This window comes from Chelon labrosus (genome assembly GCF_963514085.1).
Source record: "Chelon labrosus genome assembly, chromosome: 24".
NCBI lineage: Eukaryota > Metazoa > Chordata > Actinopteri > Mugiliformes > Mugilidae > Chelon > Chelon labrosus.
Window position 1 is genome coordinate 9,316,124 of NC_140357.1, and position 15,720 is coordinate 9,331,843.

Below are 15,720 nucleotides of genomic sequence, written 5' to 3' on the forward strand. Positions count from 1 at the left end.
ACACATTTGTAACTTTTTTAAATGACTTTCTGCTATTGCAAGGAGTTGGATTCTCCTGCTTTGCTTGACTCCAGAGTGTGTCAATCGAAAAAATCCCAAGTGGCTTTGTAGCGCGTTCGTAGAAAGAAAGCTTCTATTATTAGAAGTAATGCTACGCACTATGTAACGCAACTGACTGACTTCAGAGTCAAAACCTGTCACTACAGGTTCATAAAGCTTCTGTTGTACCAGGTGAATTCCGAGGCATGATTACCTGTTTTTTTTTTCTCCACTCCCTTCACCGCAACAATCTAAATCACAATTGACATAACAGATACTTCCTTGTTACAGGGATGCGTTGTCCTCTATAAAAGCAAACACAACTCAAGCTGAGTACTGTCTCGGACACATTTGTGAAGAGGACTTAAAGAAGGAAACCCCAAGGAGGTTGGTTTACATTTGATTTATTTAAGCTTGCTAAAAAATAAGAGATTTTAAGTAATAATGTAATGACTGTGTTTAATTACTATATAATTGTTATATTTTAAGATATGCTACAGATTCAGACTTGATGTGTGAATAAGCTAATCTAAAATGCTGTAACCCAGTTACTGTTAATCTATGACAAATTCTCTTGTGTCCTGAATATACCTTTGGATTCTTTAATCCAGATATTATATCAAAATTAAAGGCTGCGGCAGATGAAATGTGAAAAACTGCACTTAAAAACAGAAGTCAAAACTGCCTGTGTTGTAAGTTGAATACTAATCCACAAATGAACAGTAATTCCAGTAATTAGTATTGAGGCAATCTGTGAGGCAATCCATTTCGAGAACTGCTCACTGCTGAACAGAACAACATAAACCTTATGTCCTCTTCTTCACAGCCCTGCAGAAATTTTGGGACTTCTTCAATTGGTAAGTTAAATGTTGCTTTGTGACTTTGATTTCCTCTTTTATTTTTTTGTTTTGATGCTAAAATGCAGTGTTTTTATTTAAAATAAAATAATTTAAAAAGCATTTTCTTTTCAGGAAGGAAGGATAGCAAACTGGATCATCTCAAAGGAGTCATGTTGGGGGTAAAATTTCCAATATTGTGTTATTAATTTTAAACCAGTTCAACCAGTTTGGACATGCAGCACTACTAATGTCAGAACATCCACATTTTAAATAAAGATTCTCTGTAACATCAAGCAGCAGATGTAAAGAAGCAGATTTCTTATTTTTCTTAAACTCGATTTCGTACGTTGGTTCATTCAGCAGAAGGAAACCGTCTCCTACTTGACCCTGAATGTCACCATACTGAGGGCCAAAACCAAGTCTTACGATTACTGTGAGTATTTTCTTTAAAAGATATTTAAGAAATCCTCTGTGCATTTCAGTTTTTCAAACTGCAAACCTTTTTTCTTTTTTTCCTCTTCCTTGGTTTAGTCTCTAAATCTGACTGCTATGTCACTCTCTCACTGCCTACGTCGTCAACGAGGACCTGGCGCACAAAAACTATTTCAAATGAAAACAAACCTGAGTGGAATGAAACATTTACCTTTAGGGTCCCCAGCCAATTGAAAGTGAGTCCATTTATATAATGACTGTCCTTATTTTCAAAGTAATCCCACTGGACCAGAACCACAGGCTACTCTGAACATTTGTTTACCTTTTTTTTTCTGTGGTAATCTGATGTCAGCTTATTGTAAATTCCTTCATGCAGGCATGTCCTGATAGTCCTCAACAGTCATGTGTTGATTTACATTGTGCAACTCTCTCTCTTGCGCAGAATATCCTGGAGATGAACCTGTTTGATCAGGATTCTTATAGTGCTGATGATCTGATCTCCACAGTTTACTTTAATGTCACAGAGCTCCCTGTAGGGAAGAAGGAGACCAAGGTGTTTCCTTTAAAACCTGAGGTAAGACACTGTAAAACACCAAAGAGCTAAAATAATACCGGTTCCCCAATAAAATTAATTGTGTGGGTAAGGTCCTTAATTCTCTGCTCTTTACATAGCCCATAAATGTGCATTGATACACAATGACTCTTCCAGCTTTGTTGTAAAAGTACATACAGCGGCCAAGTCAAAGAGACAGAGGTGCAGTTTAAGTCAGCCAATGATGGAACAAATAATCCTGATTGACCGAGATTGACAGCCACAAGTGGCAGCAAAGGCTCCGAAGGATACCAAGTTCGATGTATGTAAAGAGATGAGAGATGACTTGGTTTGTGATCCATAAGCAATCCAAGCATGTCATGGCCTAACCTCAGGCTTACTGACAGCTATGGAGGCAGAGAGATGCCTTCTCAGACTGGCATGCTTGCTTATGATTCCCAGGAAGAAATGTCCTTGATAACCTGATGTTGATTTCTTTGGTTGGACCTCGTTTTAGGCTAATCTCGATTCGATAAAGGTCTGAGTGCAGGTGGAAGATTAGCCATAGCAACACTGTGTAGACACTGGAGATGCTTGCAGAACCCAGCCCCAAGAGTCCCATCATCCTTCAGCTTCCTGGGAATCATCTTCATTACCCAGGACATCAATTGGGAGCTGCACATCAGCTCTCTGAACAAAAAAAAAGTACTGGAGATGAACTTCCTGCAGAAGCTGAAAAAGCTAAACCTGCCAAAAACAAAAGACTACATCTCCACCTTTCAACTCATCTTCAATAACCATCTGTTACTGACAATGCCAAAGACTAAGACTGCAGTACATCATTTATTCGGCTGATAAGGTGATTGGCTGCATTCCCCAATCCCTCCAGAACATTTATGCTTCCCATATCCTGAGTTGGGCAGGAAAGACTTCACAAGAACAGTTCTGTTATTGTAGTTGTTGCGGCATATTTTAACCTCACATGTTACCAATTGTCTTGTTCATTTTCTTCTAGACCACGGGTGAACTTATGGTTGAGTTTGAGCTGCTCCCAAGGTACGACTCACTGAGTGTATTCTATTACTAGTATCCAGCATAAAATATTTCATGTGTCGACCAGTACCTGGCCTCAATAAGGATCATATGTTTTCCCCCTTTTGCAGTAAGGAGACCCCATATGACTATGGCACCAACGGCATCCTGATGGTAGGGTTTTCGTAATTTTTTTCTCCCTTGATCACGTGTTAAATTTTTCTTTCTCAGCGTGATGATATGCTAACATTACTCTACTGTGTCCTTGGTAAAAATGGATGTTTTAAGCTCATATACATATATTAGATATATCTGTGATTTGTGCATGTGTGATGTAAATTGGTTGACCATAATGAATGTCTTTTTTTTTCTCTTGGTGTCCCCCAGGCTGGCCCATTCTCTGCCTTGCATATCAAACTTGACAAGCCACCAAGCTTCGACTGTATGTTGTCAGTTAGACAAAATTATTAAGATTTATTCATTTTAGACATGACAAACTGTAGCTCCACATGTTTTTTATTTTTTCCCCACCAGTGCAAGGGCAGGTGCTGAAAATAAAGGGCGCCTACCCGGAAAGCCAGACAATAGATTCAGAAGACCAGAGCCTGTGTTTCTATATCAACAGAGACTTGGAGACTGAACTTGAACTGGCAGTGAGTTTTAAATATTCTATACAACCAATAAAACTGATGGAGGAAAAGCAGAAACCAATTAAGTAATTCACAGCAGCTACTGTATCTTCTAAACACTTATTTCAACCAATGCAAACCCCTCATCAAAATCAAATACCACGTATAACACGGTGTGTTATTTCTCTCTTTTGTCTGTCAGCCTTATGCCGATGCCGACCCTGTTGCTTCCATCAAGCTGCCTCCACTACAGGCCAAACATACAGGAAACGTTTCTCTTGTTGTTGATGAGGTAGGAACTCAGTTTGTGTGCAGTATCAATTTTCTAAGCTATATTGACCCTTTTTTTCCATTGCATTACCAAAAGCCCGGTCCAAAGAATGGCTGAGTGGTGGCACCAGATCAGCTCTTTTAATATCTTTATGGCTGAAGAATTAACAACTGGTCATATTGAAGACCGACCCTGGTCAAGAGGAAATGTGACAAAGACGCCCAACAAGGGTGTAACGCCTAGACCACACCAGGCACCCCCACACCCCGTAGCACTGACACTCCTTTATGGCAGCAGCCATCCACAGCAGGATGCAGCCTGACACAGGCACACACACAAAAATGGTTTAGGAACAACTAAAAAAAAAACATGAAAAACAGCACAAGGTGTTGACCTGGCCTTCAATTTCACTAGATCCCAAACCGATCAAGTATGATAAATGTTTATTTGTTGAATGAGTAGGGCATTAACATTGGCAGATGTTTTCAAAGATTCATTTTCTCATTGCAGGAGACTGTGGATTTTGGCCTGGAAACACATGAAGGGTAAGGTGGTTTCTACAAAAGTTCCCTTTGATGAACTATGAGCGTGTGTGTGTGCATTCACCATGATACCTTTTTATTTTACTTTGCAAATCGACAGCACGGAGAAAGATTTTTTCATTCGCATTGGCTACGACATCCCGGCACAAGAGAAAGAGTACCTGCAGAAGAGGAAGGTTGTAGTGGCGCAGGCTGTGGAGAAGCTTTTAGGCCTCAACACTCGACTCAAACCCAACAAGGTAGGACGAGGAGTGTGGCTCTTTAAACCATGAATTAAAGGGTATAACATTAACAAAGATCACACCTTAATTGCTGCAAGGGAGTTTATAAGTAGACAGAGTGGAGGGACTTCAGATGCTGAGGGACCCAGCGAGTGAGAGCTATGTCTGAGAAAGCTTCGGCTCTCTGTCCTCCTGGTCCTTGGAAGAGGAAAAGGAAGAGAAAAAAGAAGAGGGATGTGGAGGGTGGGGTTGAGAACTGAGACGAACAGAGAAGGAGATGGTTAAGACACACCTTTGTTGGTGACACACCTTTGCAGGGGCGTGGTCTTTCTCCTGGACTTAAGATATAATAACTTCATAATATGTCATTTGTATACCTTTGCTAAAGTAGATTCCAAGTAAACAACAAGTGATTAGATGAGAAAAAGACAAACCTTGGTGTCAAGTAAGAGGAAAATCAGTGGCTTTCAAATTTGTGAACACCCCAACAGGACTTTCTGATTCGCTGTACCTCTCCAAATTAAAATAAATAAATAAATATAAATAATTGATTGTGCCTTTTTAGAAAACAGTAGTACCGTTCAACACACTCCTAGTATGTGTGCTGTGCTCTGTGTCCAGGTGCCAACTGTAGCAGTGGTGGCTTCAGGTGGAGGGACTAGAGCAATGACAGGCACGTTTGGCAGTCTGAAGGGCCTGAAGGAACTCGGCGTCCTGGATGCTGTCACGTACATCACTGGAGTGTCTGGATCCACCTGGTCAGACAAATATCTGGATCCTTACACTTTTCAAACATCAAAAGGACCAATGATTTCACAATGAAATAACAGTATTATCTCCCATGGTCAACAGGGCTATGTCGAGCTTGTATCAGGAAGCTAACTGGTCACAGCAGGACATCAACACCTTCATCTCAGCAGTAAGGGAACATCTTGACAGGCCAAGCCTTTTCTACTGTGATGAATTATACTATTACTATAACGAGCTGACACAGAAAGCTAATGATGGCTACTCTGTGTCGGCCGTTGATTTGTTCGGCCTGGTCTGTGAGCAGCTCGTCTTTCGGAAGGTGAGCAGATAAGTACTCAACTATTTTCAAACGTTTTGAAAGAAATCATACATAAAACACGAAGCCAATTATCATAATAATGTGTTTTGAATTGCAGAAACTGGAAAGTACCCTGTCAGACCAGCAGATGACAGTGAATGAAGGTCAAAACCCTTTCCCAATATACACTGCTGTCAACATAAAGGACCTTACGGGCTGTGAAACAGAAGCAGGTAAATATCCTGGAGACATTTATCCAACTCAGATTAATGTAAATGTGAAAACTCCTTGACAGTTTATACAGGATTACATCATGTTGTGCCTCAAAGGGTATTTCATAAAGGACACAATGACAGTTGAAGTTTTTAATACAATCTTTAAAGCTCGTCTTTACTTTACTTTCGTTTTGGACAATCACAACACATCTCAGTGTTTTTCTAAGCAGCCTACAGACAACTCCTCAAACAAGTTCCCCCAGTTTTAATTAAGGTGTGGACTGAGGAAACTGTACTGGTGCGTCAGGACTTCATTGAAAGCAAAACCTGGGGCGTGTTTAAAACTGCTGCCTAGAGATAGGACTCTGACGTGGACTTCGAAGAATACACTACGCAGCAGGTGTAACTGGCTATGTCACCACATTATTCCCAGCACGTGAGGTGCGCTTTATGCTATGTACTCACTCGGCTGCATTTGTCTGAGGTGATCCTGACTTACAAGAAGGCAAGATACAACCTGCGTAGAGAAAATATAGGACAGGCTGATCATGGAGGGAGATTGTACTAACGTAGATTCCAGGGGCATGCGGCATGGTTTCAGCACGTCACAGCATACCGTCAAAAGACACAACAACCAGTTAAAACTCCTTCCCAGATAAACTGAATGAGTTCTGTGCTCGCTTTGAGACCTTCAACACCGACCAGAGGACGTACTGGACCCTCTCCGTGTCTTTGGGGTAGGTATGCATGGTTCTGAGGAGAAGCAACCTAGCTCACAGATAACATCCTTGGGCGTATACTCTGTTTTCACTTTAATATGTCCCTCGCCTAGTCCTCAGTGCCAACCCATTTTTAAGTCCACTATTATTGTGCACCTCCCAAAGAACCTGCCTGAATGAGTCCCATTGCACTCGCCCCAAATTGTGGTGAAGCGCTTGAGAGGATAGTTATGATTCACATAGCATAAAACAAAAGACCTTCCCTGATAATGTTGACACATTACAGTTACAGTACAACTGATGATACTGTCAGTGCTGCTCTCACACACTTGGAGGGGAAGGACACATACGTCAGAATGTTATTCGCTGATTAAAGCTCTACTTTTAATACAGTCATACCATACAGACTTAGAATTAAAAAGTTTCTGACCATCCTACTGACACTCTCTTAACTGGATGTTGACAGACAGACCTCAATTAGTCAGTCAGTCACAGAAGGAAACCAGATACCAGGAAGCAGGACTGTGAGCATTGGGACCCCTCATGGGTGTGTGCTCAGTCTGCTGCTGTGCACTTTCAGCCATGACTGTGTGGCCTCCCAGACCAACACCAGTATCATAAAGATTGCAGAAGACACCTTGTACATCGTTGAGACTGAGGTGGAGAGGGTGAAAACCATTTCTCGGAGTATACAGTACTCAGAACACTCAGCTGTATTTCATCGTTGTCATCGTTTCTTTAGCAGTTGCTGAGAGTGTCATCTGCACCGCGCTCACAGTGTGGTTTGGGAAAGTGCACTACTTAGGAGAGGAAAACTGCTAATAAAAAACTGCACAGTTCATTCATTTTTTCTTAATTTAACTGCTCTTGTTGACAGAGTGGTGCGAGTTCACCCCCTACGAGGTGGGTCTCCAAAAATATGGGGCTTTCATCCAAAGCAAGGACTTAGGAAGTCAGTTCCTCCTCGGCCATAAGACCACGGACCACTCACAGCTCCGCCTCCCTTACCTGATTGGTGAGAACGCTTACCCAATAAAAAAATTTGTCGACATCCCAGTGGGATAAAAAGCCAGTATTTGTGGTGACAATATTTTTTTTTATTTTTTATTTTCATGTCAACCTCATCAGGAATATGGAGCAGTTTCTTCTCTGCAAGCATAACTGAGATTTATAACACTGTTGTACAAAATCCGGCCGATTTGAGAGCCTCCATGGAAGAAGATGAGAGCACCTCAGGTAAACATTTAAACACCCACCATGCTTGTTGTTCATGCTTGTAGTGCAATCATCCTCCTTCTGACCTGCACTGTTTTGTATATTGCCATCATTAGTTGCATTTCTTTCTGCAGAGTTGGAGTTTGCAGGACTGTGCGAGTGCATGCACTGCCAGTAAAAAAGATTTGACTATTCCCCTCTTAAATCCTGTGCATGTATGTTGTCTTCTTTTGTAGGAGATGATTCAGAACCTACACTTCAAACCAGAAATTTGTCGACAGAAACTTGCACTTCACTGACCGAACTCCTCAAGGATCGTCCATTAATCTCTGAGATGCACAATTTCACGCATGGTTTCTTCCTGCACTCAAACTACGATGAATACAGCTACTTCAATGCAAAGAAAGGTAAAAGAAAAAAAGAGAGCTTAAGCCATATGGCCTCCTAATCATTGACCCATCCTAACATTCGCCATTTCCTTCTGTTCTCTGCACAGAAAACCACCCGGATGCCTTCCCAAACAAGCTGACCCCCAGTGACACTACTCTGCACATGGTCGATTCTGCCCACGCCATTAACATCGGCTGTCCACCGATCCTGCGGCCTGAGAGAGATGTGGACGTCATCATAAGCCTGAATTACTCTTGGGAACCACAGCGCATGCTCAATGTAAACAGAAAGATGGTCTGAAGGTTTCATTAATAGCAAAGAACTCATCCAGGCTTTTTGTTTTTCTCTTTGTTTGATGTACATGGGTAGAAACTCTAGGTATCCACACCTACTCCTACTTCAGACTTTCCACATCACACTTGTGAGATGCCTTTTGCACCAGGTCTTGTCTCCAGTATCCCAAATCCTTAAACCAGGATTCTAGATTAACTCAAAGAGACTTTCTCCATTTTAAACCATAATAATCAAAGCATTTGGTTTGGCGTCAAAGTCTGAAAACATAGTAATGCGAAACAGTAAGTTAATTCCGTGGAAACTAACCTTCTTGACATTCTTGGTACACAAAAGGAAGTGACAAGTGGAAGCTGCCTCATCTAAACCTCTGACCTCTGGTATCCTCTTTGGTATTGAAGCCTGTATCATCATCATCATCATGGCCTTTAGGGTAAGGGTTAGGGTTACCTGTGTTTGCAGCCAGGATGACATTGCACAAACTTGACCAGCATGAGAGGTCTGTTAGGAAAAAGAACATAAGACCATTTGGGACCATGCTCAGGACAGATCAACCAAAAGATAGGGATGTTTGGTCACTGTAATATTAGACAGACTGTTTTTCAAAAAGAAGAACCTCACCCTGAATTGAGAAGAATGGTAACAATTCAATTCAACACAGAATTCTGCATCCTATCAAAAAATGCTTTAATAATAATAATAATAATAATAATACATTTTATTTATAGGCGCCTTTCACGACACTCAAGGTCACCGTACAAATTGTTTAAAATAAAACACAATTTAATACACAAAATAGTTAAAATAAAACACAATTAAAGTACACATAAGCATAATATAGAACATATAGTTACATACAAATGACAGATAGAATGGGAGATAGAAGTGAGACTATGGAATGGAGTAGGCCTGTCTGAATAAATAAGTTTTGAGCTGAGATTTGAAGGTGGTGACTGAGTCTGAAGTTTTTAAGTGTTCCGGGAGGGCGTTCCACAGGCAGGGGGCTGAATGGGAGAAAGCTCTGAAACCCATGGTGGTCAAGCGAGCAGGTGGGATGGTGAGTTGTTGTGATGAGGATGACCTAAGAGTGCGGGCAGGAATGTTTATTTGGAGCAGGTTAGCAGGTTACTTTAAACATAATGTGACATTTCGTCTCAAAGTTGAGCTGAAATTCAACCTTTTAACAGGAAAATTATCCTGAGAATACTAGTAAATCCACCAAGGAATGACCCAAAAGGAAGAAATGGAGGATTACGGAATGTCATAGTAAAAGGCCCAGATAGGGAACGGTGTCAGAAGATGTATAAATGTCACTTATGGCAAGAAAACTGTTAAACAGCAGCTGAAGGACTTCTGCATGGGTGCTATTAGAGACCAATAAACGTTGCGATGCACAAGTTATTAGTTCGGCTGAAGGAGGTTAGTACCAGAAAAAAATTACATGACAGGAAAGACCAGTTTTCCTGGAGCTCATACGCATATCCCCATTATCTATTGGCATGCTTTTAAAGAGGAAGTTTGAGCATCCAAATAGTTCTCCATGGGAGGTTATTACCTTTTCTGTATCTGATTCTGCACTGTAAAAAATTAAACATTCAAGAAAAGTAAAATTTAACATAATTCTGCTTAATTTATCAGGTCCTGAAGAAGACGGCAGAATACTGCGAAGAACACAACATCCCCTTTCCCAATGCTGACTTTGACAGTCTGGAGAAGGAGACGAAGAAGGAAGTCTACATTTTCGAGGATAAGGAGAATCCCAAGGCCCCCATTGTGATTCACTTCCCACTGTTCAACGTAACTTACAGAGACTACAAAAGTCCTGGTAAGCGTTTGTTTAATGCAGAAAAGTGGGCCAAAAACAGTGATTACATGTCAGAAAAAACTTGTAATCCTGGAGGTGGACTTATTATTGCAACTTTCTAAGGCCAAATTAGAGTGCATCTGTTCAGAAGAGAAGGATATCACCCATTCACAACAAAGTGTGTGTGTGTGTGATTAATATTTTGCGCAATGTACAACTAATCCAGTTTCATAATCATCATCATCATGCATCTTTGCAGGCGTGAAACGTGTGACTAAGGAAGAAATAAAAGCCGGGAAGGTGGACGTGGAAACCGATGAATCTCCATACACCACTCCCAACCTGGTCTACTCCAAAGAGAATTTCGACGCTCTGGTGGACCTCACCGCTTACAACATCCTGAATAACAGGGAGAGCATCTGTGAGGTCCTCCAGAAGGCCCTGCAGAGGAAGGAGTCAAAGATAAAGAAATAGTCATTATATGCTTGGTGTGAAACACATCAAGTTACCTTCAAAGCCAGTTAGAAAACGGTTGATTGAGAAATCTGAGAGCATCTCAGTCCGACAGAAATTGATGTCTTTTTGTGTTTTAATGGATTATTGTTTGTGTAGATAACAGATTAATTTAATTCCAAGTCTTAGATTTATATTGCAACACTGAATCTACAGTTTATTTATATATGAGTCTTTGTTGACCAGATGACTGGGGAAGGAAACTGTCCTCAATATGTAGCGTTATTCTTAAAACAAGAATAGTTGAACTGTTTAACGTGATGAAGGTGGAACTCCAAGATGCCTCAAAAAAAAAAAAAGAAAAAAGAAAAAAAAAGAACGCACAACGAGTTACAAAAGTCCTGACCACACTAAAAAATAATGTCTCCGGCAAATAAAAGGTGTGGATGATTTGAAGTTGATCTCAATCGGTCTGCAGGCAGCTTTCAGCCAATTAGATTTTAATTTTCAGTCTTCCCGTTTATCATGCACCATAAAAAAAAGAATAATTTTATCATATTTAACATAGTATGCTCTTGTGTGAGGCTGCTCGGACATAAAATTTGATATGGAGGGAGATTTGATTGGCCCTTGGGGTCGCTGCAACCTTGCACTCTGATATCAATGCCAAGTCTGCCCTCTAGTGTTCGCTACCATTTATATCCACCCAACTCATAGGAAACCAAGGTGGAACTAATGGGAAGGAGCCAGGTGAATAGCAATCACTATGAAGGGAAAATGCTGACCAGAAATAAAACAGCAAGCAGAAAGAAACCCAAACAGGATTACTGAAAGTGTTCAAAACCCAGTATCAACAGAATAATATAGTGAGCATGACCAGAAAGCTTATACTGTGATTAAACATGTACTATCCTACAGAGCCTTATTGCAAACAACCATTTACAACCACATGATGTAAAATGTCACGTTAAGAAGAAAAACAATTACAAAGAAATGGAAAAGGAGTGACAAAGCCACCACAAAGTGATGCAAAATGACCGCAAAAAGATGCAAAACAACCAAAATGAGATGCATAATCTCCCTGAAGACTTGTAAAACAACCACAAAGAGTGAAATTACCAAATTGAGATGCCAAACATCCAAATCAGCTGAGATGGGGAGCTCAGTGCAATGACATTGGATGTGGACATTTGTATTTGAACAGCAACACACAGCTTTCAGCTACAAATCCCCTTCGTTTATCTGCTAAGGTGTTATTCAAACGCAGCCCAAAATAGGCTGTTTTAAAAACATGATGCTTTTGAAATAATCAGGATTTACAGCTTTTTGCATTTGGGTCTGCCTGTTAGCAGTTGTTCCTCAGTTGGTTGTGCGAACACAGGGCTTTTTTACCCGCTTTCATTGTCTGCATGTGTTTTTAGAGGCCAGTTGTCCTTTACTAGCAAGAAATGGGAAGTTCAAAGATTCTGTTACACAGTTATAAAACAAAACATGTTGGACAATATATTGTGGCCATGCATTCATGTGGCATTCTTGTCTAATGGAATGTCTGTTGCTCACTTATTTAATAGGATTTACCCAGCTAAACTTGTCTAACTGAAACCCTAATCAGTAATAAATATACCTGCCTATTGTCATGAAGGGGTGTATGCAGTCTGCAACAATTCCTAAGATTCAAGATGCAAGTCATGTTTACCACTGCCACGATACGTTAATAAAAACATACAGAGGTGTGAAATACTGTAGCTCCTCCTGCAGTGCTACATACTGTATATGCTGACAAGACACACACAATAACTATTATAATTGCAACTACTGCTGCACTACTCTTTCTACTACTCATACACCGATCAGCCACAACATTAAAACCAGTGACAGGAGAAGTAAATAGCTTTGACCATCTTCTGACAATTCATTGTTCTGGTGGGAAACTTTTGGACCTGACGTTCATTGGTGTGGTTCATGTTACTTATTCATGTACCACCCACCTAGACCAGACCAGGCACCCCACCCCATACCAATGACACTTCTTGATGGCAGCAGCCATCCCAAACAGTGCCTCCAAAATAGTTGTGGGTCATCAGAGAATGGACATAGGCTTTTTGAGTGTGTCCGGTGTTTTCTGATAACTGAATGTTATTAGTGAGGGGCCTTTGGCTCTTATGGGTTGAGGGGAGGGACCTCATCCTACAGATACTTGACTAGCTTCTGTTTTCTACAACACAAATGACTATTCTGCAGCACTGCACAGCATCTGAGTCTCTTTCCATCCTAACTATACCAAAGGTAAAGCAGCTAACATTAGCTCTCATACGAAGAAAGTAAATATGTATTAAATTGATTACGCATTCACAATAAATGGCTTTTTACACAAAAAGCTTTTCTAAGTTACTGTTATGTCTAATAAAAAACCCTCCTCACATATTTGCATCAGTGTTAATTCTTACCTGTGTCTTTTAAATCCTCGAGTATGTCCACGAGGGCTCCAGCTGACTTCAATGATTTAATTTTAAGTGGGGTAGTCTGGGCAGTCCACGGAGCCAACATCATATTAACCTCGTCCACAGTTGTGAAGGAGCCAATCAGAGAAATTGCGCCAAAATTAGCCATGTGTATCAGAAATGGGTATAAAAGTGCAATACTCAAAAAATGGGTAGAGTGCGCTGTTGTATACACTGAGATACACTGGAAATCAGGTCAAGTGCTACCAAAGCACTTTCAAAGAAAAAGAAATTGTTATTTAGACTTAAACAAATAGGAATATGCTGTTTGAAATCTGAGTTGTCCTCAGATTCCTCTAGGTCCTTGGATTGTTGGTGTGTATTCAGGTGAAATGTCCGCCAATACAACAAATACCAACACACATAAACACAGCCTTCCTCCCATGCTTCTGTGTTCGGAGCTGCCACATCCCAACCCCCACCTCCCTGCAACCCTTCTAACTTCCTCCTCCTCCACCTCCACCTCCTCCAATCCCCCTCCCTCCCGGTGGCCAGTTTCCATGGAAGCTGATTGAGAGGGCTGTCTCTGATGTACGTTGGAGCTCCATTCCTGCCGGGAGAAAACAAAGCAATCCAGAGACATAAACTTTAAAAAACAAGTCACTCTGACTCCCACCTTACATGAGACCAATTAATGTATTCATCCTCTATTATCGACCACATTGAAAGACAACATAAATTATTCCTTAATAATGAGTATTTTTGAGGAGGTCCACATTTCTTCCCGTGTTGCATTCGGAGAAGAGAACCTGACAAACCTGAATCTCTTGGATACAACCCTCTGTCCATCCTCGCACGACTATAACGTGAAGACAGAACATTCAGGTTTGAGCATTGCTATAGAAACTATGTCTAGAGGCTTGATAGTGGGGGGTTGGGTGGTTAATCACATATTTTCCAAAGAATCTTTTCTGTATATTGATGTTAACTTTTAGTTTTACATGCTTTTTTTTTTTCACAACATGGAATTGACTGAAAACAAAAAGGTTGTAGGCGGTGTCAAAAGAGCCTACAGCCAGATCAAATGATGTCGAAATTACTATAACAATGGTTGGCAATGTCCAAAAAAAAATGTCTTATTTTTGGGTTAGAGGTTATGCAGCTTCCCAAATTTCTAACATTTTCAATTTCATATTAATAAAAAAATATATATAAAAAAGAGTAGGTACTGGAAATTTTTCATGAGCTCACATGATGACCTCCTAAAGTAAATCGTGTCCATGTAGCATTCAACATTTGTCCCTTTAAAGTTATTTCACTGACAGTATCTTCTACAACAAATGTAATAATTAAGTCTAAGTAGCCCAATTCTCCAATAGCAGATGTTAGATGTTGTGTATGACTAATTGCTGTCACTGTTCTGTCCATCGCTGCATAAAGCCCCGCCCAGATGATTTGATTGGTCCCCCAGATATTTGCTGTTGCATGATTAGATCCCAACAGAGAGACTGCAGACCAACTTCCCTCGACAAAATCTGTGGGTGGTGTTGTTTCCTGTCTAATTCAGCATGTCTATTGACTGTTCATCTATGCAAATCCAAAATGCGGTAACTAGAGGTCACCGAGGCAAGCTAACAGTCTAGCAAGATACAAATACAAAGGCGTAATGAAGGCATGAGGCAAATGAGAATATCAACATTTTCCTCAATATAGCTAAATTAATAAGTGTTACTAGTCTTATTAACCAGGTGTAGCCACTTTGTTGAGAACAAATTCAACTCCATGGTGCTCGTAAGACTAATAACTATGCTCTTGCTATTTTACTAGGTAGCTGCAAGACTATAAGACTCAAAAACAAGATAAGGTAAAACCATATAATTGATAAGATTATTAACTCGGTGGATACACAAAGTTTTGTACGGTTGTATAAACTCTCAAAGTGTGACAGTTTGAAACCTAGTAAATGCTCTTATGAAAACTGGGGTGCACCATCTATTGACACTGGCTATGCCAAATAAATGACACAAATAAAAGATAGGCTTTTTGGCTTATTGTAGGCAACGCAGCAAATCTTGTAAATAGCATTGTGTATTGGACTACACACCAAGTGTACGTGGCCCTGCTAGTTTTTCCGGGTGCTCACGTGTACAGAGGCTTAAGGATACAAGGCCATGAGACACAATAATAAAATATAGTTAAAATATAACCATGTAAATGATTAGACAATTAACGAGCAGGAGTGAATAACTTAAGAAGGATACACATTTGTAACTAAATGACTTTCTGCTGTTGCAAGGAGTTGGATTCTCCTGCTTTGTTTGACTCCAGAGTGTGTCAATCGAAAAGAGCCCAAGTGGTTTCATGAGGGCCAGAGAGTCAAAACCTGTCACTGCAGGTTCATAAAGAATCTGTTGCACCAGGATATTTCCGAGGCATGGCTACCTGCTTTTTTCCCCCACTCCTTTTACTACAACAACCTAAATAGCAGACATAATAAATACTTCCTGTAATAGGGATAGGTTGCACTCTATAAAAGCAAACACAGCTCAAGCTGAATACTGTCTAGGGCACATTTGTGAAGAAGACTTAAAGAAGGAAGGAGGTTGG

The 15,720-nt window shown here is 40.5% G+C and overlaps 1 protein-coding gene across 1 annotated transcript; it reads left to right on the plus strand.

Annotated features, from left to right (window-relative positions):
- Positions 1-402: 402 nt before the first annotated feature.
- LOC311509183 (cytosolic phospholipase A2 epsilon-like) lies at positions 403-13,090 on the plus strand. The gene is made up of 22 exons (XM_084574263.1): positions 403-426; positions 866-896; positions 1,011-1,057; positions 1,239-1,311; positions 1,410-1,546; positions 1,753-1,884; positions 2,858-2,898; positions 3,006-3,048; positions 3,262-3,316; positions 3,409-3,527; positions 3,706-3,795; positions 4,285-4,319; positions 4,417-4,555; positions 5,159-5,295; positions 5,390-5,606; positions 5,704-5,818; positions 7,397-7,534; positions 7,648-7,755; positions 7,971-8,141; positions 8,231-8,403; positions 10,054-10,240; positions 10,479-13,090. The coding sequence occupies exons 3-22, from the start codon at positions 1,049-1,051 to the stop codon at positions 10,691-10,693; spliced, it is 2,334 nt and encodes a 777-aa protein (XP_084430389.1). The 5' UTR covers positions 403-426; positions 866-896; positions 1,011-1,048; the 3' UTR covers positions 10,694-13,090.
- The last annotated feature ends 2,630 nt before the right edge of the window (positions 13,091-15,720 follow it).